This window comes from Gallinula chloropus, assembly GCF_964237585.1.
Source record: "Gallinula chloropus genome assembly, chromosome: 1".
Taxonomy (NCBI): domain Eukaryota; kingdom Metazoa; phylum Chordata; class Aves; order Gruiformes; family Rallidae; genus Gallinula; species Gallinula chloropus.
Window position 1 is genome coordinate 152,707,187 of NC_140085.1, and position 23,219 is coordinate 152,730,405.

The 23,219-nt window shown below is 40.5% G+C and overlaps 1 protein-coding gene across 1 annotated transcript; it reads left to right on the top strand.

Annotated features, from left to right (window-relative positions):
• The first annotated feature begins 11,303 nt into the window (after window positions 1–11,303).
• Window positions 11,304–21,237, top strand: ARGLU1 (arginine and glutamate rich 1). Its single transcript, XM_084263025.1, has 4 exons — window positions 11,304–12,086; window positions 16,516–16,741; window positions 19,067–19,150; window positions 20,373–21,237. The coding sequence occupies exons 1-4, from the start codon at window positions 11,731–11,733 to the stop codon at window positions 20,535–20,537; spliced, it is 831 nt and encodes a 276-aa protein (XP_084119151.1). The 5' UTR covers window positions 11,304–11,730; the 3' UTR covers window positions 20,538–21,237.
• The last annotated feature ends 1,982 nt before the right edge of the window (window positions 21,238–23,219 follow it).

Below are 23,219 nucleotides of genomic sequence, written 5' to 3' on the forward strand. Positions count from 1 at the left end.
AACTTTGCAGAGCTGTGTCAGAAATAAGAGTATTCCACTTCTACTATACTACCTCATTTGTAAGATAAATTCCTGCCATAAATCAACACTACACAATGAAGCACCATCACTTTCATACACAGCCATATGAAAGAGTCCCTGCACAATGACCACTACGAGTTTTCAGCTATCAACTTACTTTCAGGATTGGCTTTATTTCAATAACGAAAATAGTATTAAAATACTATTAAATGAAAGGCTCCAGACATAATAATAGTAATAATAAAGCATTATTAGAAACACCAATTTGCACTGGTTTTGGTTCCAATGCTGCAACTAAGTTCTGAAAGATGATTCTGCTTGTAACCACTATTCAGCTTTATAATGTTATTCTAACAAAAAAGCTCCAGAATTCAAAGTGATGTTTTTCTTTCTCTTCTGTTCTCCAAGGTAACTACTCTTAACATGAAGTTAACAATCCTGAAAGACTGATCTCATTTAAGGGGGTAGTGATGCCCAATGTAGATGCAAAGGAGATAGAAGAAAAACTCAGTAAAAAAAAGCAAAGGGGGAGACCCTGAAGCTCCTGAAATGTAAATAGCTAATTAATGTTAAATACCTAAAGTTAATAATATAAGATATGGACATTGCTGAAACAAAGTAAAAAATAATCAGGACATAAAATCTTGCCACATGGCTTTCTCTTCCTGCAGATGAAAAACAGCCCTTCGAGAGAGGCAGTACCTGGTGTTTTGGGAGCATACAACACCCTTCCACCCTCTAACCAAAAGAGGACTATGTTAGACAATCTAACCCTTCCCAACAGCGTTAGCTTGGACTCCTGCCAGAGTACTGCCTCTCAGCCACTTCCAGCACATACTCAGCGTTGAGGAAGGGATACCTGCCCTAGCACGGTGCTTTCTGTGTAACCCCCACTGCACTGTGAACAAACCATCCCACAACTCTATGAACAAACCATCCCACAACCCCACTATAGGCTGCCAGTAAAGATAGGATCACTGGAAACACGGAACAACTGTTTGCACTATGACAAAGCTAAACTAGATGGTGCCATTCAGTGAGGTTACAGCTGAGGAAGTGCAGTTAGGACTGTGATTGCATCACCAGGCAGACTGGAACCACCACCAGTCACTGCACAGCTTCCGCCCAGCTCACCACAAACTTCTGCATTAAGAAAGCCTGTTACAATTCAGCCTCTGTAAGCTTTGCCAGTTTGAACTCAAAATGAAACTTTACTGGTTTGAAACACAGTCTTGCTGCTGTACAAACATAAATACTTCAGTACTAAGGTATTTTTCAAGATTGTATAGATCCCTTCCTGAAAGTCGTGATTGGGGGCTACCTTTTTTTTGCAGTAACAGGCTTTGCTCATTTATCTCCTGGTAGGTAAACTGCACTGTGCAAGGAAAATACCCAAACACATGACATATGCCCTTCCAGTATTAACACTCCAATTACTGTTTCTGCCACTGCAGAAAGTGAGCAAAGAACATTACTGGCCTATGATTTGGAAGCTCCCTTGCCTACCATAAGCTGTGCAGCTGTGAGCACAGCTCTCCTGCAGGCTCTGCTTCTCATTTGCCGAGCAGAGATAATAGCAGCTCCTTGCCTGCTCCACCACAGTGTTGTGGAGTTAAACACAATAAACCCTCAGGATCACTGTGGCCGTAAGAGTAGTAAAGCAGTGAAGGCAGAAAGTCAGCGCGTGTTTATTTTGCTGGCAAAGCACTGCTCTCAGAGCAGTAAGGCAAACACATCCTTGGTGTAATGACAGGTAGGGCTCCAAGTGAGATGTGCTTGGCCTGTTGCTTTTAACTGGTATTGTTTCTGTTGCTAGCTTTTCAGGACACTGCAATCAAATAATTATTGTTTCCTTGGTTGCCAACTATTTTTCTTTTATTAGTAATACCGACCTTTGTTTATTCTTCTTCCTCCCGTGGGAAATTTCAATACGCCTCCAGAAGGGATGTTGTATGACTCTCATTTATAATGGGATCACTCCCCTTCTTCCCAGGGGAGGCTTTCTCTTTCCATTTTTTTCCCCCATCTGTATTTGCAGACGGGGACACCAAGTCAAATCTCCTCTGTGTTCACATTCATGTGATGTGAACAAGACGAATAGATGAGCAGTTCTCACACATTTGCCTAGATGTACAGTGAAAGAGAATTCATCTCACACACCATTCCATTTAAACTGTTTAACATACATTCTGGCAATACTGACAACAGACCATACAGAAAAGTTGGAACGAAAATACAGTTTTGTGGGGTTGGTTTTGGGGTTCTTTTTCTTTTCCTTTATGTAGTGAATGTTTTCTGAGGTTTTGCATCCTTCACTTCTTTGCTTTTTTGCTCTTCACTTCCTACTTGTTTTCTCACCATGCTTATCCCTTTCTCACCAATGTATGTCCCCCAATCTTACTCACTCACGGCCTTTTTCTCAGTGTGGTTTTGTCCTCTAGTTACCCCTCTGCCTCTCCAGTCATCCTCTTTCAGGTACATAGTTTACTTTGCCTTCTTATCATGAACTACTACCCTTTGTCCTAGAAAATCCTTTTCTTTCACTAGGTCATCATGTACTTCTGTCACTCTCATTTGTAGCCCCCAGCTCCGCTACTGGCAACTCCTGCTGATGACAGATGTCTCACAATCAGCTGTAAGCCTGCTCTTGGCTCCAAGCCTGAGGGAAGCTCCAGACTTTTTTTTTCACATTCGCTCTTTGCAGCAGCACTGTTATACAGATGCTGCAAAGTCACCTTTTCCTGAAGTACAGCTTCTTAGAGAATTTCAGGTCCCTCTGCAGCAGCAAGACTGAATACTTGTAGAAACAGCTTGAGAAAAATTGCAGACAATGCTATCCTGCGGGGTGAGTAAGCATGGATGGCATTTTGCCCTGGGAGTCCTGTTTTGAGCAGTCAGAGCATGTCAGTGCATTATTTCATTGCCTACACAGCAGGAGCTCCGGACTTGAGTGTGCAGACAAACTCCCATCATACCAACCCTAAGCTACATACATCCTCCCCCACCACCTAGTGCAACACTTTCATCTCTTCCCATGCCTCCTGTGCCATGCAACCTCAGTATTGCCTTCCCCCACTTCTTTCTTCTACTTACCTTTGGCAAGCCAGAAAGAATACATAATTGCCCAATGAGAAGCTAAATGAAGAGTCTAGGGTGTGCTAACTCATCACCCAACTAGCAAGAAAGTCTACGAATTCAGATTGGCTAGATATTCCAATGCTAGATGCATTCAGATTGGCCTGGTGCCTATCTATCAGATGCTGGCAGCAAAATACCAGTCTTCTGGCCTGCAAAAAAAAACCCCAACAAAACAAAACTTAAAGGGCTATGTCTGTATAGATCCAATAAAGTAATTGTATCAGCTTTTGGCCTGTACTTCCTACAATATTTATGTGCTCCTGAGCAAAAAACGCCAACACCAAAGGACTTGCTAACTCAGCTCTATGTGACATTCGTGGCTACATCTGCATTAGCAAGTAGCACTTCCCAATCCAAAGTCTGTGAACTAAGCCAGTGGCTGCTGAGAAACAGGTGCCCACGCTCCATGCTTTCGGGAAGTGCTTTACTTTCCATGAGCTCAAGCCCAGTCCTGCAGACTGAAACCTCAATAGCAAATGGAGTCCCAGAACACATCATCTGATTTCCCAGAGACACCGAACGGTTCAGGCTGAAAGAGGCCTCTGGAGGTCAGCTTGTCTAACCCGTCCTGCTCAAGCAGGGCCACCTAGAACTGGTTGCCCAGGACTGTGACCAGAATATCTCCAAGCATAGAGACTCCACCACCTCTCCCAACAACCCGTACCAGTGCTGGGTCACCCTCATAATAAATAAAACTGTTTCTTTATGTTCAAACAGAACCTGTCGCATTTCAGTTTTTATTTCAGTCTTACCCAAAGAGAATCCTGTTTACCCAGTCTGGGTGCGCTGCAATGCAATCAAATTGATGTTCAAGAGATCTGCTTCAACAGCAAAAACACAAGCCTGCACACTAGCTAAAATGCTATTGTAGATTCACTCACTGGTTCTTCTACTACAACCATGTTCTGCCACCCTCACTCACAGTCAGCAGTGCCTGACTTTAAAATGTGGTGTTTAGTATAGTATTTCTTTAAATGTTCTGTAGGCAGTTCTTTTCTTCTTGCCTAGCTGCTTCCCTACCTCCAGAAACAGGACACAAAGTAAAATACAGAGAAACATCTATATGCAAATATACCAATATACTATACATTGCAATAGCTTAGCTATAGAATGGTACACTTCTACATTCAAAGTTTGGTATTAATGCAAATAAGAGGTTAAGGGGAAAGACCGATGCATTCCCTTTCACATTTACTTCATTTCCCACATTACCGAGATTATAACCCAGGAATTCATAAAGCTGCAATTAGCATCTGTGGTAGAAGCCTGAAAACAACTTTATCAAACTTCTGTGCTGACACAAAACACTATCAAAGGCCAGTAACCACACTGATGTCAGCTCTATCTCTAGGAAGTACACAGGCATTAGATATTCCACGCACTCGGGAGCCTATCCTGCTCTCTCTAACACGCTGCTGTCTTAGAGACAAACGCAAACGAACCAGGCCCCAAGCCCGTCCTGAAATCAGTGCCCAGCAGGGCTGGTGACAGATTAAATACACTGTGCACAGACCCTGCAGAGCGAGTAGCTGGGTACAGCATGACGCTACGTTACGTAAGCAGTGGGTCAGGCGCTAGGCCTGCTGAGGGTGTCCAGTGTTCGGAGGTTTGTGATCAATCAAGACAGCCCTGTTCCAGTCCTGCTGAAGTCACGGTTATGGTTGTAGCTCTGTGGCAGACAGCTGGGAGAAGAAAGTCAGCCAGACCACTCACGAAAATACGATTCCATTTGACCTGCACAATTGCAGTCACTGCAGTTTAAAAATTATCAAACCATCTGTAGACAAGCACTACCAATATAATTTGGGAATAAAGGACATGAGGGACAATAATAGGGTCAAGTGACTCACGGCACAAGGCTTTCAATGTGTTCCAAAAAGAGTAGAGAGACATTCTAATGAAAACTCCCAGAAGGGCTGACCGCAAAGTATCTATTTTCTCTCTAGTATTTTGTTTTTATTCAGATCATTAGAAAAGACCTCTACAAGTATAGCCACTCAGCTTTTGCCATTTTAATGAGATTTTCACAAAAACTTTAATTTATTTTTTTAAAAAGCTTCTGTTAAACTGTATAATAAAATTGCATCACGCTAAAATGCTTTATTCCTTCAACCTTTAACCTAGCTTGTCAGGGAAATGAATTAATGAATCAAATTGCAAAATGAAGTGCTACTTTTGTGAATACAGGAGGCAGAATCTGGCACTCAGAAGACTTCCTGCTAAACTGGCTTCTCATGTACACGGTGTATTTGTTTTATGCTTTTTAAAACATTTTAGGAAAGTAGTACTGTTATTTGCTGCCCATTAATGTGTGCAAGTTTTAATTTTCATGTTTATCAATTTGCATGGTGGTAAGAAAAAACAAAATAGGTTGGATTCAACTGGTTTTTTGATAAAATTTTAAAAGAATAGCTGCTAACATTCAGAACTGCTTCAGGGTCAGCTCCCATTATTTGTTGTAGGATTGATTTAAGTGTAGGTAGGATGTTTTTCCCATACCTGAAACCCTATTTTTATCATAAACAAGTTGCTTCTTGACTGCTTTTAAAAAAAGTAATCACTCCCAGTCATTTTCATACTGGAAAAGTGGTACTGCTAGACAGATTAGGGTGTTTAGCGGGGCGGGGGGGGTGGGGGGAACCAAACCACCTACAAACAGGAAGCATTTTGTTACAAATAAAATATGCAAAATATTCTGGATATAAAATTTCCACAGCCAATATTTCATCAAATAGTTTTTAAGAACTAACCAAGAACCAGGAACTCATAAAACATACATGCTAACTAGAAGTCACCATGCCAAGTAGAAATGCTGTACAGGTAGGCATGGCTGTCACCCCATCGAAGCCAAGGTGTCCGACTCAGCACAGCAAGGTTGGCATCTTCAATTATTCAGGAGGCAAAAATTAAGAGTCTTCTCTGGAGCAGTGCCTACAGTAGCCTTTGAAGAACTGAGCATGGCTCTCCCCTTTTGAAACACAGGTACCGTGGGAGGGGGGCAGGTTATACAACACTCAGGCAGTTACAGCACCTGCCAAGTTTTGTGCTCTAGCTCTCAAGATTAGCCCTCTCTCTTTTCTCACGAGTATTTAATACAATTCAAAACTAGGCTTTAGTATAGAGACTTAAATCCGGTGCAAATTGCACCCCCCCTCTACCAAAGCACCACAAGCCATTAGATTACAACCACGTTGCCTCCAGCATCTAAACACATCTATTTTGTATTTTGTGAAATCCATTTGGTTTCAACTGAGAAAGCAGAAGGGGACCTTGCTCCTAAATCCTCCTTCAGCCTAGACACTGGCCTGGTGATTAACATACTGTCATGGGAAGGAAGAGACATAGATATGAATGAGGGCACACCTGAATCCACTTTTCTTGCCTGTCCAACTAGTCTAACCACTACGCCAACCACTGGATCATGAGTAACCTGGCTTTGAATAACAGTGTCTGTTGCTACTCTGGTTTGTTTTGTTGTTGGTTTTTAAAAGGAATTATCTAAGTATTCACATTGGATCAGTCCCACAGGAGGCCTGGATGACACCTCAACTCATTTCTGATTGGCTTAAGTCCCTAGTTACATATACCAAACACTACAGTTGCTATGAAGTCTTCCAGGTAAATCAGAATGTGCCTACAGAGCTCCTTGATTACGCAGCTACTGAAGAACATTGGTTGGACTTCTATTAGCATCAATTAACCAAGTCTTAGGTCCAAATATAAATACCTACTTCAGGGTGATAAGACAAGAAGTAATGGCTTTAAACTGGAGGAGGGTAGGTTTAGATTAGATATAAGGAAGAAATTTCTTTCCTGTGAGGGCGGTGAGGCCCTGGCACAGGCTGCCCAGAGAAGCTGTGGCTGCCCCCTCCCTGGCAGGGTTCAGGACCAGGTTGGGTGGGGCTTTGGGCAACCTGGGCTAGTGGGAGGTGTCCCTGCCCATGGCAGGGGGATTAGAACTAGATAGGCTTTGGGGTCCCTCCCAACTGAAGCTATTCCACGATTCTGTGTGTGATATTAAATGTCTACTCCATGTAACATCAAAGATTTTTTAAAAATATTTGCTATGAGAGGGAAAAAAAAAAAGCTATCACTATGGATACACAGCTTGCAGATCAGTGTCTCAAGTTGTGATCAAAACTTAAATTCACCACTTCTAATGGTATTCAAGAGCTTTTATTTGGGACCTAAATGGACTAGGCAATGTGAACAAAGCAAGTCAATAAATGCTCCTTTTCCCTTCTTCCATGTAGAAAGTAGTCCAAACATTAAAAAAAGTGATACATGGATTTACATAAAATAAAAATTGTAAAATGTCCTCTGACATCAGTAATTAATGCAAGTTTAAAAATCCCACACCAATAATGATTTAGAAATTTTATTTATATTCTAAAACTATACACACATGGGAATGAAAACAGGTATTGTTTTAAATTAATTTGTTTATCACATATCCATGCACTAGTCCAAATTAGTCAAGCTGTGCCTTTTTCCATGTCCAAATTACAAACACTTTTAACAACATTCTGTACAGTATTGCTCGTTTTCCAAGGATGTGATTATCATCTGAACATATGGAAAAGAGCAGTATTTTAGCTAATAACTATACTTATGTATACAATCTGCCCAGCCTTTCTGTATAGGTAGAATGTGAAAATCCTTTCCATTTATTTAATTTCTCATTGTACTGGGTTTCCTCTCTGTTATTTCAATTAAATGTTGCTTTTTCCCCCTCCTTTTCAAAGGAATCCTTTGCAGCAGCACTTTTAACGACTTGTTCTCTCCGGTTTGAGAAAAGATACTTTCCTTTCTGCCAATGTTCTGTGCCTCTGCTGTGCCTTCCTCACAGCTGTTCTGCCAGTTTCCCAGATGCTTCATCTCCCTCCCTACCTCTGCAGCTTAGGAGTTCGGAATTCCACAGTGCTGCTAGAAGAGAAGCAAAGCAGCTGACAAAAAGTGCATCCGCAAAACAAGCAATTTTGGCATTAGGTTAAAAAAAAAAGGTGATTAAGTAATGTAACTACTGCACCTGCACTGCTTCACAGCTTCTGTGATGTGACGTGAATCACAGCACTGACTCACACTTTAAAAAACAACAAACAAACTCTGTATACCTAGTTTCTGACCTTGTAATAAACTCAGGCTGAAATTGCTACTTTGAAAGAACCAACACATATTTAAGCCACCTTTTTTTTTCTCCTTCCAAGAATTTAGCTCTTCTGTGCTACTCCTGCCCTCCTACTGTTACCAGCCAGAGTTCACCAGATGACAGCAAATTACACACCAAACACCTTATCCTATCGTGCTTTCTTTCCCTGCTCACCTTCCAGAGATCTTCCATTTTAGATCTTACATTACAAAGGTCTTGCATCCATCTGTGCCACACTAACACAAGCCAAAGTAACCCACCTTTAATCTCCCCATGATCCCTCTTGACCCAGCTAATGACAAAAGAGAGGATGTAAGTAAGAGCAGGTATGACCTGGAGATTATCAGAACACTGTATCTGCACAGGGCTACCCCCACATGCCTAGGGGTTGAGAGATTTCATGTGATGATAGTAACCAAGGTAAAGAAGGGTGAGGTGCTTCAATTATGCCACCATTTGGCTGTCAAATAAGGTGTTTTCCAACTCTAAGGTAACCATTTTAAGCAGCAAATTATACATTGTAATATACTGAGATATATTAAAATCGAGAAAAATAATGCAAAAACACAAGAGTGTATAGAGATGAAGTATGCTTAACAAGCCATGAACAACACATTTACATGTGATTAAAAATCCAGAAGTTCTGATATTATTTAATCCAGAAAAAAATACACACGTTTAATAATTTTTTTTAAGGGAACTGACATGATTCTTACAATTAGGTGAAAACAAGAAATTAAAGTTCTTAAATTTTTAATTCATTAAAACTTCCATTTGGCACTGTAATTCCATATAAATTGTAATTACATCCATGTGTATGGGGGAAAAAACACTAAATATTAATACTTTATTACTAGTAAGGTAGGAAAAATAAGGTGACAGGATTAAAAAAAACCCTACCAAACATCAAAGTAAAAAAGAAATTGCACATAGGAATGTTCTTCTAACAATTTGTCAGCTCTCAGGAACGATGTTGTTTTGGATTGTTTGGGGTTTTTTTAAGAGTAAAAAGAGCTTTTTCCAAAAGTAACAGAATTTAGTCCACATAAATAACAAAGTAAATGGACTAATGACCTTAACTTAGTATAGATATTAAAAAATTCATGCTCTTATTAATTCGGTAATTTTTAAAAAGTCAAAAATTGAGATGGAGCTATGTAATAATGAATCAGGGAAAATTATTTTATTGTAAGGTACTGTGTAATTTCTTAATCCCACACAATCATCATGAATTGTTCTCATACTGTATATTGCATGTGGTAGCTCTGAAAAATCAATATTACTAAATGGGAGTAGAATTCTGCATTTCTAATTGGTGTTTCTTCAAACAACCAAGGTGCTAAGTGTAGGTTCTGTTAATAGTGATTCATCAAGGAGAAAATACAGCTTATGGTATTTTAAAAAAATAATTTGTAATTTGTAAAACTGTTAGCAATGTCCTTCCTCCCCTCTCCAGTTCAGGTCAGATTTGGTACATCCACCATGGAATGCGGTACTAATTATGAAATATGTAATTTTTAACCAGAACCTGTTGCAACATATGGATTTAAAAGCTCCACTGCTCAGTTGTAGCCAAGCTGCCATCTGGAAAACTCACCTACCCAGTCCAGAGCTAAAAGGTCTGATTGCCAACTTCCTTAGTTACCTGTTGAACCGACTTCCTCAGGGATAGAGACTAAACAACACAGCCAGAGTCTGAGACACCACACCAGGATTTCTGCCATGCAGGTTTCATGATGTCCATTACTCTGCTGTTAACTGCAAAGTGGCCTGTCAGAAAGATGCTTCTATTTTATTTATTTTTGGTACTAATTCAAGTCTAAAATTCAAAATAAGAATTCCTCCTTGAAGACTGAGAAAAGAATTACATGAAAAGACCTTTAAATGAATTTTTGTCCAGTCAGTGACCGATGTTTTGCAAAATGTACACAAACTTCATAAAAAATTGCATCTTTTTTTTTAAAAAAGCACAAACTGTGAAAAATACCAAGGAGCGAATTTCCACTGAAAGAGCAAGCTTAGCTATCTGTAGCTTGCACCAGTTCACCTGCAATCAAAAATAACATCTGCTGCAAATTTCATTATGGCAGAAAAAGAATAACAACTATGTGGCAGAACTGGAATAAAACTCTTGTGCAAAGATGCCTATCAAACCATTAGTTCATATTTTTTGCCCGACCCAAAGCCACTTCCTTTGCCAACATACCTGTTGTTAGTAAAGGACAGTAATGTGTACAGGTAGACTCATCCTACATACAGTCAAAACAGTCATTCACTGTGCAGCACCAGAGATGCTACAACGAAATAGATCCTCTGACTTAGTGTTTCAACGGAGAACTCAGAAAAAACAACTTTTGTAATTTATTGGGGGTTTTAATTATTTTTTGTTAACTATGTAAATCTGCAGAGATAGATTCCCTCAAACAAACAAAATATAACAGAAGGAAACTTTAATAAAAAGCTTAAAGTTAAGAAAAAAGTGGTCAACTTCCTCTGTGGAGCACCCCAGCACTGGACGCGGGGTCGCTCACGTAGACTGCAGCTCCCCAGGCGACGAACCTCAAGGAAGCCGGCCGAGGGGCAAACAGCCCGCGGACAGAGCACTCCCGCAGGAAGCTGCAAAGGCGGGAGGCCGGGGAAACACCCACAGGCAGCATCACATCCACTGGCCTAGCCCTCACACGCCTCGTATTCTTAAAGTGCATCCCGAGGCGGCCTCCCGGGCCTAAAGCCCCCTTAAGTTCCCCTCCTAAGCCCCCCACCCCCCTTCCCCCCACGCTCTTTAACAGGCCGCCCCCACCGCGTCCAGGCCGCGGCTCCACATGCCCCGTAACAGCGAACGGGCCTAAAGCGCAGCAAGTACAGCTGGGGGGGCGTGCTGACCCCCAGTACTGCTAGGGGCGCGGGAGGCAGGGCAGCTCCCACGCCGCCAGCTGGCCCCCAAAAGCCCGGCCCTGGCCCCCTCAACAGCCACCCCGGAACTCCTCCGCCCGCAGCTAGCTGCCGCGGCCAGGCTGCGCGCATGCGCGGAGTAGAAGCGCTGCCTGACGGGGGCTTCCTCCTCGAGCGGCGCTCGCTATTGGCTGCCGAACATTACCGAGTGCTTTCGTGCTCCTCCGGCGCGACTCCGAAGGCGGGGGTGGGGAAGCAAAACGGCTCGGGTGCGGCGCGGTGTATTGTGGGGCGGAAGAGGAGAGTCACTGCTCTGCTAGGACCGCCATCTTGCCTGCGTCCGGACTTGCTCTCGCTTTCCGGGCCTGCTCCTTCTCTTCGCAGCGCGAAGCGGTGAAAAGGGGGAGAACGAGGGGCCCGCCCGGGCGGCGCTGATGCGCGCAGAGCTTCTTCGTACCTCTTTCGGGCGCCACTAGCGAAGGGTGCGGGGGTGGTCGGGCGGTCGCCGGTGCGGCCTCTCCTCTGCCGGGATGGGTCGGTCCCGCAGCCGGAGCTCGTCCCGCTCCAAGCACACCAAGAGCTCCAAGCACAACAAGAAGAACCGGAGCCGGTCGCGGTCCCGCTCCCGGGAGAAAGAGCGGGCGCGGAAGCGCTCCAAGTCTCGGGAGAGCAAGCGGAACCGGCGCCGCGAGTCCCGGTCCCGGTCCCGCTCCAACACCGCCCCCTCCTCCCGCCGCGACCGGGAGCGGGATCGCGATCGCGCCTCCTCCCCTCCCGACCGCATCGACATCTTCGGGCGGACGGTGAGCAAGCGCAGCAGCCTGGACGAGAAGCAGAAACGGGAGGAGGAGGAGAAAAAAGCGGAGTTCGAGCGGCAGCGGAAAATGTGAGCCCCGGGCCTGGGCGGGGGGCGGCGGCGGGGAGGGTGAGGAGAAGGGCGAGGAAAGGAGGTGCTCGGTGCCCCGGGGCCTTTCCGCGCCTTCCTCCTACAGATCACAGTCGCCTGCGACTGGGGGGGGAAGGCGGTTAGGCCCTCGCAGGGTCCTAACTTCTGCCTGCTTTCCCGCCATCCTTCCGTGTCCTTCCCCAGAAGGCTGAGTTGCGCGGGAAGCCGCCCGCTCAGGGGGCGAGGCTCCCGCTCGGGGGGAGGGGGGGGCGAGGCTGCACCCGCGGCTCCCGCACGCTGCCTCCCTGTCAGCCGCCGCTGCGTGCTTCCGACCCCCGCTCTGCTCCGAAAACTTCCCTCTGCGGAGGAGGCCTCCGCGCCCCGGAGGCTTTGTGCTGCACTGCCACACTGCCTGCCCCTCCCCTTCGTGGCGTGGAGCTTACTGTACGGCCGACGGAGGCATCTGGAATTGCTTGGTTTAGCATTTAAGAAACCCTATGCGACCGTTCTGTTAACACTTTAAAAAATTATTTACTTAATTAAATTATTTTCTTTACGAAAGGGACGGCGAGATCCGGTAACTTGCTTCATTTGAAGCCTTTCTCTGTTTTAGTTGTGGGGAGTGTGGTCCTATATAAAGACTACAAGAATAGGTAAATGCCATGTTCATAAACGCTGGATGTGCATGAACATGTCTAGCAGTATTCTTGAGCTATGAAACAGACCTTTATGCAGCAATGTAAACGGTTTTAAGACTTCTGATGAAGTGACTGTTCTTACTTGAATGCTTGCCGTGCTCATTGGAGCACTGAATCCAGAAATAGCACTTGTTTGTACATGTGAAGCCAGCTAGTTCTGTTGATTCTCAGGTGGAGCTTTTGAGTTTTATTTCAGGGGTACTGTGCCAATGAATATTAATGGTAGTTCAGAAGTGTTGACCGCCCCGAATTGTCACTTTCGGTTTTGTTTGTTGATAATCTCAGAATGTGACAATGATGTCATCAGAAACTTGCGGTAACACAAACGCAGCTGAAAATGTTGAAGGCTTTTTCAGTTATTTACCCTTTTTTTTGTGTGTGTGTGGTTTAATGTGCTATTCAGTTCCTAAATTAAGAAAAATAGTCCATGCATATCCAGGAAGGACTGGAATATGGTTAACAATTTGAGAATACAGTGAATAGCTTATTTTAGTATTCTGGATCTAAGTTAGTTCATATGTATACTGGATTAAAAGATTGAAAAGAGGTAACGTGGCACAAATAATAAAATCAAGTTTCATCTGACTTAAAACGCTAAATTATGTTAGTCTTAGTGGAGAATTTTATGGTGTGTGTCTAGGCTTTAAAAGTAGAAAGAATCTGTTAAGTGCCTGTGGAAAATCAAGTGTCTATAAGCTTTACATGATATAGCTAAAATACCTGGTCATGTATGTGCAGTACTCAAATTGAAACTGAATGGGCTGTAGTTCATTCAGTGATATTAGGCATAGCAACTTATTTTTACAACTCTTTCTGCAGTGTTTTAAGCTAGCTTTCAAATTTTAAATTACTCATTAAATCTATATAGAAGGAATCCAGTATTTGAGTGATGTTGGCAACAGAAAAAAACAGTATTGGAAAAGATTGAGTATAGTATTTTGATGCTTCTAGAATATGCTTTAATTTTTTAAAAAAGCAATAAAATAACTGGTATTTGAGTAAATCATTATGATTTGTGTTATGGATGTCATATATATGTCAGTCTTGTTAGTGAAGAGTCCTGCTGACTGAATTAACTTAGTGGAGAGTTTATATATTGAAAGAGACTTCTTGTGTCTGTTCAAATCTTAATACACAGACTGACTTCTGCTTATATAATGCTCGTTTTCTATAAAGGCTCTGCAAATATCACATATTTAGTGCTCAAAAACTGCTTATATTTGAGGATTTTTTTCTGCAGAATTTCTAAAATTAGTTTTTAAGAAGTAAGTGGAGCATACTAAAATATTTTGACATTAATGGTTTACCTGTGTCTCTGGAGTCATGGTGCTCAGTAGGACAGGGTGATAAGCTTACACTTGTATATAACATACAGTAAATTAGTGTGATTTTAAAAAATATATAAGAATAGTTGCTCTAAACTACAAAATAAATCATTCATATTTATACCTGTGTTTATAATTTGATTCTTCTTTATAAACACAAAGTCATTATTTGAAAGTGTATTATTTTTCTCCATAGGCACAAGGTGGTCTTACAAATGAACTTTGAGAATAAGTTTTTACTTCAGTATTTTTCACTTAGATTTCTAGTGTTTCAAGAAATATGGTTGCTTGCACTGAACAGTTGTTATGTATTTGTAATGTCATTGCCTATAAATGTTAGAAATATATGTTTGCTTGTTTAATTAAATTTACATGGAATTTGTTGAGGTGTGAAGAATGAAATGTGTGCAGACACAGTGGTTAATTTGAGTGCATCATCAGTTGCTGAGGATATTTCAAAACTTACTTCAGCCATGTGTCAGGGGTTTTGGGGTTTTTTTGTACCTATGTACTGTCTTTATTCAGTTAGCTGACTTTAACATAAGGGAAATCCAGAGCTGTATCTAAAGGTAAAATATAGTTGAATGAAATACATGAATTTGAGCTTTCTGAAAAACAGTTCCTGTAGAGCAGCCTCTCATGTATTGTAAGCTGTATCAGTACAGGACAGTGAGAGTACTTGCTGCTAAATGAACACCTGTAAGAGGGGGGAAAAAAAACATTCTAAAATGAAAGGGTGTTTAGTATATATAGGGTGTTTAAAATTTTGTCTCTTAAAACTTTTGACTTGTCCCCTATTTGTCATCCTAGAAGCATCGTATGTAGTAGTGGCTTGGCAGACACAGTAACAGACTGATGTTGGTGCTTTTTTCTGGTTAGTGGTGGTCTTCGGTTTCGTGGCTTTTTGTTTGGTTTTGATGGTATTTTGGGGGGGAGTTGTTGTTGCTGCTGTTGGTTTTCTTTTCTGGAAGAAACTCAGGGTATTTTATGTCACTTTTCCTAAAGTGAATGCTGGCCTGACATTCCACTGGATAAGTTTGCTACCTTTTGGAATGTAACCCTAGTATTATGTCTTCTAATCTAGATCAGTAATCAATACTTTATCATCTCTTATTGTGTATTTGCAAAATTGTATACTGGGAAATCTGAAAGTTAGCAAATCCTGTAACATTTTTAAAAATGTGTTCTTATGTCTGTACATGTAAGTAAGATTTCTCTCAGGATAAATAAGAAAATGCAAACAATATGAAAATGAGAGGATATTAGGATATTATAGCAGTGATTGTTCTAAATCATGTTTTTTTGGTGTTGGTGGCCCAGAAGATTAGATTATAAGGATGTTCTGTACTCTATGGAATACTTAAGTGAAAGCTGAATTTCAGGATTAAAAAGAGCAACCTTTTGCCCAAAGCCCATGATAATTCTAAATAATTAGTACTATCTGAAACACAGCTATGCAGTATTCACTTTTGTTGGGTATCTAATTGCCATATTGTTCTGCTGATTGCTACCTGGAATATGGGGTTTTTTTCTATATTTGTTAAAAACCTGCAAATTGACTTAATATCTTTGTATCCTTTTCAATGAAAATTTAAACCAGGGATCAAGCTCAGTTATAATACTGCTGCTAAAGAAAAATAAAGGTGAGACAACATTTCAAAATCCTTCCATAACGCAGAACATAGAAAACTGTAAAGGTTCCAAGGATTTATTTGCCATTTGGCATTGGTATATTTTATTTTGGATAATTACAGTAGAAATGGAGTGCTGCAGTAAAGGAGAGGTATTTAAAATCTGTCAAGGGAAATGGTTGGATAACTAGATTACAGGTACAACACCTGGAATTCTTGTTAAGATATTCAAATTATATTGTATCTGTCTTGTCTTGTAGCTATTAGGGGCTGGTTTGGTGCCTCTGAGCCTTTAAAACAAGGTCTTGCCAGATACTGTTACATATAGCTTAAAAATTGATACCACTGAAATTCCTGAAGGGAGAAGAATGGCCAAAGTTGGGTGGGGCTGGGGAGGGAAGGTTTGTTTGGGGGTGTTTTTTTGAGAGGGGATTTCTCTTCCTACACACCACCCCCCTCCCCCCAAATAATCAAGAAATAGTATGCTGAAATGTCTTCCTACACTTGGTGCCTTGAGATATGGAGAGGTGCTGAAGATGGTATGACCCAAATGGGTTCCCTGTGGTAGCAACACTGATCGCCTGAATAGTCCCTTTCCTTGAATGTAGGGCTAAATGTTCTTCACATACATGATCTGTGTGCAGATAAGGTATAAAACTGTTTAGAAGTGATTCAGTTGTGCGGCTGGTGCTGTGTATTTGAACGAGGGTTTTTTTTTTTTTCAGTGCAACCATTTCTTCCTTGATTAAAAAGTGAATCTCTTTGCGTTTTGTAGTCGTCAACAAGAAATCGAAGAGAAACTCATAGAGGAAGAAACTGCTCGAAGGGTGGAAGAGCTCGTGGCGAAACGTGTCGAAGAAGAGCTGGAGAAAAGGAAGGATGAGATTGAGCGAGAGGTTCTCCGCAGGGTGGAGGAGGCTAAGCGCATCATGGAAAAACAGTTGCTCGAAGAACTCGAGCGACAGCGACAAGCTGAACTTGCAGCACAAAAAGCCAGAGAGGTAACGCTCGGTCGTTTGGAAAGTAGAGACAGTCCATGGCAAAACTTTCAGTGTCGGTTTGTGCCTCCTGTTCGGTTCAGAAAGAGATGGAATACAGCAAATCTAATTCCCCTCTTGTGTAAACTTGCATTGCTGCGAAACTTAATTTCTAGCATATTCAGAGGAGCTCACTGATACTTAAACAGTTACTCTCCTAAAACCTGAACAAGGATACTTGATTTTTAATGGAACTGACCTACATATTTCAGAATTGTTTGAAACTTTTGCCATGGCTGCAGGATTTATCAGCGGTCCTTTCATTTTTGGGGAAGGGTATTGAAATCTGTAATTATGTATCCTTCATTTGTTTCATTTTGTTTACTTAGACTGTAAGAGGCTTTTGCCTTCAGTCAGGCAAAAAGCAGGGTCCGGCAGTGAGCTGCAGTACCTGTCTTTAACAAATAGGTTTCTTACTCTTCATTTAAAATGAACATTTTCCTTGAGCATACATTGGACTAATTCTGGGACTTGGAGCATAAGCCCATCCACGTCTTCACGAAGGATCTGTGTCCAAATCATTATATCCATTTTTAATAACTACTAACAACTCCTTTTTTTCCCTAGAAGTTACAAAAGAGCAGGTTGCCCTTGTCTGAAGTCAAGCTGAACGTGTGACTTGGGGTTTTTTGCTTTTGGTTTTTTTTTTTTAATCAGCAGCTGGAGCAGAAGCTGAAAATGTCTTTCTGTGAGACAGTAATTTGCTACTAAAGGCTTTGACGCCTGCCTGCACCAATCATTCCAGGATCCAGAAATTTTGAGGCAAACCTTAAATTGTAAAGGAAATTTGTGCCCAATAGTCTTAAATATCAATTTTTTTTTTTACCCTTTACCTCCCACATGGTTTATTTTAAATTAAGATTTTGATTGGCTTGCAAAAGGAAAGACAGTAGCAATGAAGCTTTTTCCTTCATACTAAATGTGCCTTGCCTGTCATGTATCTTAAAATTTTAAAAAACCCAACGGAATATTGAGTTACAGCAAATACTAAGAATATTAAATTACCCTTGTTCTGCAAATTCAGATCTTAACCATGAAAGAATTTGAGTGGAGATGTCTGTAGTCGGTGAATGCTTCATGTATAGAGGTTTTCATTTGATCAGACGGATGATTTCTTTTGGTTTTAAACTATTTTGCTGTTGTCAATGTTAGGTGGAGAAGTCCCGTCAGTTCTTTATAATGCAGAATAAACTTCCATGCCTGGAGTGAAGTGTGCTAGCTAGTAGCTGGTTACTAGTCATAGTAAGAAGTTTTCTCTTCCTATGCTTGCTTTGTTCGTATTAACTTTTTTTTCTTACACAGACACAAACCTCTGGCTAACTTTAAATCTTCCAAATATTAAAATAATTCGGATATATATTACGTGAACCGAAACACCTCAAAACTTTCAGTCTTCATATTTATGAGTTGCATAACAGTTCCATAAAATTCACCAAGAAAACAACAATTACAAGGCTTTATTTCCTGATCTTGCCTTCCCTGGACTCCTGAATTCCAAGTTCAGACTGCAAATGACAGTTTCAGCTGTCTTAAAATTGTCAAAATATTGAATGTTAAGTCCATTCTCCCCATGAAAGAAGCCCATAGCTCCATGAAGTATGGATTACCATTTGTATTTTTCACTAACAGTAAATGTATTTTTCTTATTAATTGTTTGCCTTAGGAATGATTTACATATTTTTGTTCCTTCTTATCATAAACATCTGCATTCCTCAGCTCAGCCTTCCTTGTATGTTGTTTCTTTATAAATGGTTGAGCTGCTGATGCAGGTATTGCCAAGCTAACAGTACAAATCATTTTAAAGAGGAAGCTGGCGCGTATGGCAGCCGAGGAGCACACTCTGCAGGACACTGGACAAGACAGTAAATATTCAACTTTTAATGCTGATTAAAGGAGTATAGGTAAAGAATACGTAGGTATACTTAATTGGTGAGACAAACTATTCACTTTATTTCTATTTTCTATATTACTTTTTAATTTGGTAAATACTATCCAGTTTTTGTAGTTGTCCTTGTTGATTTGTGTGATATTAAAATTCTAGTAATAAATTGTCAGGATTCTGTGATTAGGGAGGGTTTAGTTGGTTGCTGTTTGGACTGGGCGGGATGATTTAAATTGAGTACTAGAAACCAGTTGTAGTGGCTGCACAATTTACCGTTGTGAGACAAAATAGGTGGCTGTAAAGCTGCCACTTTAAGTCAGTTCACAAAAGAATTCTGAGAAAGATTAGTGAACATGCAGAAATGAATATTTTACTTTACTAACATCTTGCCCTGTCCTCCCCTTTAGGAAGAAGAGCGTGCAAAGCGTGAGGAACTAGAGCGAATACTAGAAGAGAATAATCGAAAAATTGCAGAAGCACAAGCTAAACTGGTATGTGAAGATGCAGTTAACCATTCCATAGGAGAATACTGGTCCCACTGCCTGATTTGCAACACAAAATAAGCAAATCGACCCTCTCTAGAGTTTAACTTGTTGCTGGTTATGTCAGTAGCGTTGCTCTCCTTCCCTCAAGCTAAGAGACCAGATCCTTAGCAGTGATGCTAGTCTGAAAATAAAAAAAAAAATTAGTTCAAGTGCAGGTAATTTAGCAGAAGGTAGCTGCCTTCAGAAGTTAAAAAGTACATTTTTTAACTCTCCCTTACAGGGAACATCAAGTAAGTTTGCAAAGACGTTCAGCTCCTAGAACAGAAGTGACTAATACTTTTTTGCCGAGTAGGACAAGTACAGACTGGATTCGAGACGAGTACAAGTGCTGAGAAGGGACTTTCAGCATAATCTTAAGATGTCTAAGTTGTGAGACTCTAACTTATGTTGGTCTCCAAGTCTGTTTAAGCAGGTGCCTGCCTCATGAGAACATTCAATATAATTTAGCTGATTCTAATCAATTAATGATAAGCCAAACTAAGCTTCTAAATCCTCATTGAACTCTGTAGGTTTCAGTTACCCAAGTAATTACATGTTTTTCAGGTAAAGATGATGCTTCTTAAAACTGTTTTAGAACTAGATCTGCTTCAGATCTCTTTCTGTTTTACCCTTTTCTCAACCTCATACGATGGAAATGGGTCAAATAGAGAATGTAAGGTATTAACTGATATAATGAACAAATTGACCACCTTTGGAAGACCATTGGAAGAGCTGTGAGAACCGCAAGTCAGTGTAAGGATTGACTTGTAACAAATGAAGTAAAGATAGTTTTGAATTAGAAAGAGTTTTGGAGCGGGGAGACCTGAACACCTGTAATTTCACTGTATTTTAACTGACCTGACACATGACAGGTGAGAGGAATTTATATGCCGACTTCCTTAATTAGAATGTGATGTGGTGTTTGTACAGTAGTGCTGAAAAACAGTGCTTGTAAGCACTCAAGGTTTCGGTACGTTAGCTGTTAGTTTTCAGTGTTTCTTCTAAACTCAGTTCAAATAGCCTTTTTGTAAATACTTTCACTGAAACCAACTCATACGGCACCTAGCTCAGGCAGAGCTGCTTACATACCTATGCAGGATTGGACCTGTTTGGCAGTTAATACAAACTTGTAAATTGCTTTTATGACTACAAAATCTGCTGGCCTAAATTTTACTATTTTCATATATAGGCTGAAGAACAATTGAAAATTGTTGAAGAACAAAGAAAGATTCATGAGGAGAGGATGAAACTAGAACAAGAGAGACAACGTCAGCAAAAGGAAGAGCAAAAAATTATCCTGGGCAAAGGAAAGTCTAGGCCAAAACTGTCCTTCTCACTAAAAAGCCAGGATTAAATTGCAACTCCGAACTCTTAAAAGGAAAAAAAAGAAACATAAACCAACAAAAAAGGAAAAAAAAAAAAACAAACAACTTTGTATGGTAGCTTCATGTTGAAGTGTTTTGGTTTTTTCTTTTTTTTTTTTTTTGTCTTTTTTGAAAGTCTGGAAAGTTAGCTTGTTCTAATAGGGGCTGTGCTCTGCAATTCTTAATTTTTTTAAAAAAAACTTCCATTAAGTTAAACCCTTATCAGATCATTGATGCCTTTTAGAGGGTAATTTGTTCTCATCAATCTGTTTCTGTGTTAGTGGTCTGAAGGAGATCAGGTCACTTTATGAATTGCGGATGATCTGATAAGGTTTTACTGACCTACTCATCAGAGTTTGACTCTGATAATTGACAGATCTTTATACTGGGTATTGCTGACTTCTAATTTTTTTTTTTTTTAAAGTCGGAAATACACAAGTAAATTGCCATAGTATTACTGGACCTCTGTGGTTTATTGTTAAATCAGTGTCCTATGATACTGTCCCATTGTTGCGCTTGATGTTCCTGATACAGGTAAGGAAATAGTTTGTCATTTCTGCTATGAATACCTAGAGAGAGTTCAGTATCGTCTCTGTTAGATTTGTTTTTATTACATTGACAGCATTCAACCAGCGTTCCCCATTGTGTAAATAAACCAATTTGCTGAATAAAGTGAAAGTCTTAAATTCATATGTTTAAGTAAATTTTTTTAGTACACTTCTATGAACAGCTATAAGAGTGACAATTCACATTATTAAATTCAATACTATAGTGGTAATTTTTTTTTAATTTTGCTTTAAACTATTGTGGCTTCTCCTACTTATAATGCAGAAATACACACAGTAAAGAAATCCCTGCAGTTGTGGATGTTTTTTGATGGCTGCTGCTGTTTTCATGAATGTTGGTTTTTATTCTGACAGAGACTTGTTTCAGCTTAGTATCATGTTTAAACAGCTGCTTGGCTTACTGCACCCAGGCCAGTACTTCAATATCTAATCCCCTTCAGTTCACCTCATAATATAGTATATTGTATAAGTTAAGGTCATTACCATACAATGAACCTGATGGATCCTAAAGGATTTAAAAATGGAAGGGTTTGTTTTTTCCCAAAGGACTGGACCAGCTAGCATACTTGAAGTGAAAAACAGAAAGTGAGATTCTGTCTAAATATATTGTTTTAGCCAGAAAGCAACTGCTATTCATATACAGATTTTGAATGTTATCCATTTATATATACAGGTTTTATTTTGAAAAATGAAACTACAGAATGAAAACTATATATAAAAATCCCCTTTTTGTATATAATTCTTCTACCAAAACCTGGATTACTGTAGCTTGTCCAGTTCTAAGACTTTCTTTTTCCTGTCGGTATGCAACATCTGTAGTGAGCGTAAAATTAAAGTTACCAGTAGTTGCCTGAGCATTTGAATGTCGCTGGACAAAGTTGGAAATAATTCCTCATATTGCCAAAAGGTCTGTTTCTCTAGATTTGGCAAGTGAAATGTGGGAGCAAGTTGAATTGGCCACTGAAAGGGGTATTCAATATGCTTGGTGTGAAACCTGGGCTTGGGGGGCAGACTGATGTGTATCACTTTGTCCAGGATGTCAAGAAAAATGTGAAGACAGTAAAATACCTACACTATTACTGTACTTAAATTTGTCTATATATTGTATTACAGAAGAAGGTTGAAAGTTGCTTAATGCATAAAAACAAAAGCTGAAGCCAAATAAATCGTGTACATGACCTGTTGGCAGGAGCAGGCTGTATTTAAAGCTCAACTGATATACCTGTATTTCTAAAACGGAAATCATCCCCTGTTCCCTTATGAGAAACAAGCTATTAAAAGTCAATAATCAAAACAGACCTACGCAGTTTTGTTTCCTCTCCTCTTCTAAAACTGAGAAGTTCTCATACGTGCAGCTGTGGTATCGAGCATTTTGTTGTACATCACCCATTTGCTGCTAGATAGTAGCGTTTGTTCTTCGCATCGTGTAGGCTTAGATTTTGAGATTACTGTTGATTAAGCCTGTAGGACTGACTGTGGTGTGGGCAAGATGTCAGATTGCAATTTGGTTGCCCGTTATGCCACTCCACACCTCCCTACCTACTTTCCCTTTCCCCACCCCCTGCCCTCAAAAAAGCAGAAGCAGCTAATTTTTTTGTGTGTCTGTTGGGGTTCTTTTGTTTGGGGCGGAAGTTCAGTTGGTAGATGCCACTCTATTCACTGTCAGAAAGCATTCTGTATTCCTTATCAAGCTTTTTTGAGATTTGGTGTAGGTGAACATCATTGGGGGTGGAGGTGTTTCTTTAAAATTGCTGTAGGACTTCAGGGATAGTATTGAAGAGAGCGGTGGATGCAGTTTGCAGGGGGGGTTGTGCATTGATGCTGGATGATAAGAACTTCCTACGTGTTCTTATGTTCCCTTAAAACTTGATACCTGTCTAATGCAAAGTAGGGTGGAATGCAGACTGACATTTATGTAGTGATTAAACTGAGTATGTGTGGGTCTATGTCAGGATATTAACCTACCAAGAGAAGCCACTGTTACGTGTTTTGGGTGTCCAATTTCTGTCATTGCAGTTCGAAACTTTGACTTCAGATTTTGGTTAGGCAGTTTTTGTTTTGTTGTAGGGTTTAGTGGGTTTGGGTTTGGGTTTTTCTCCCCTCTTC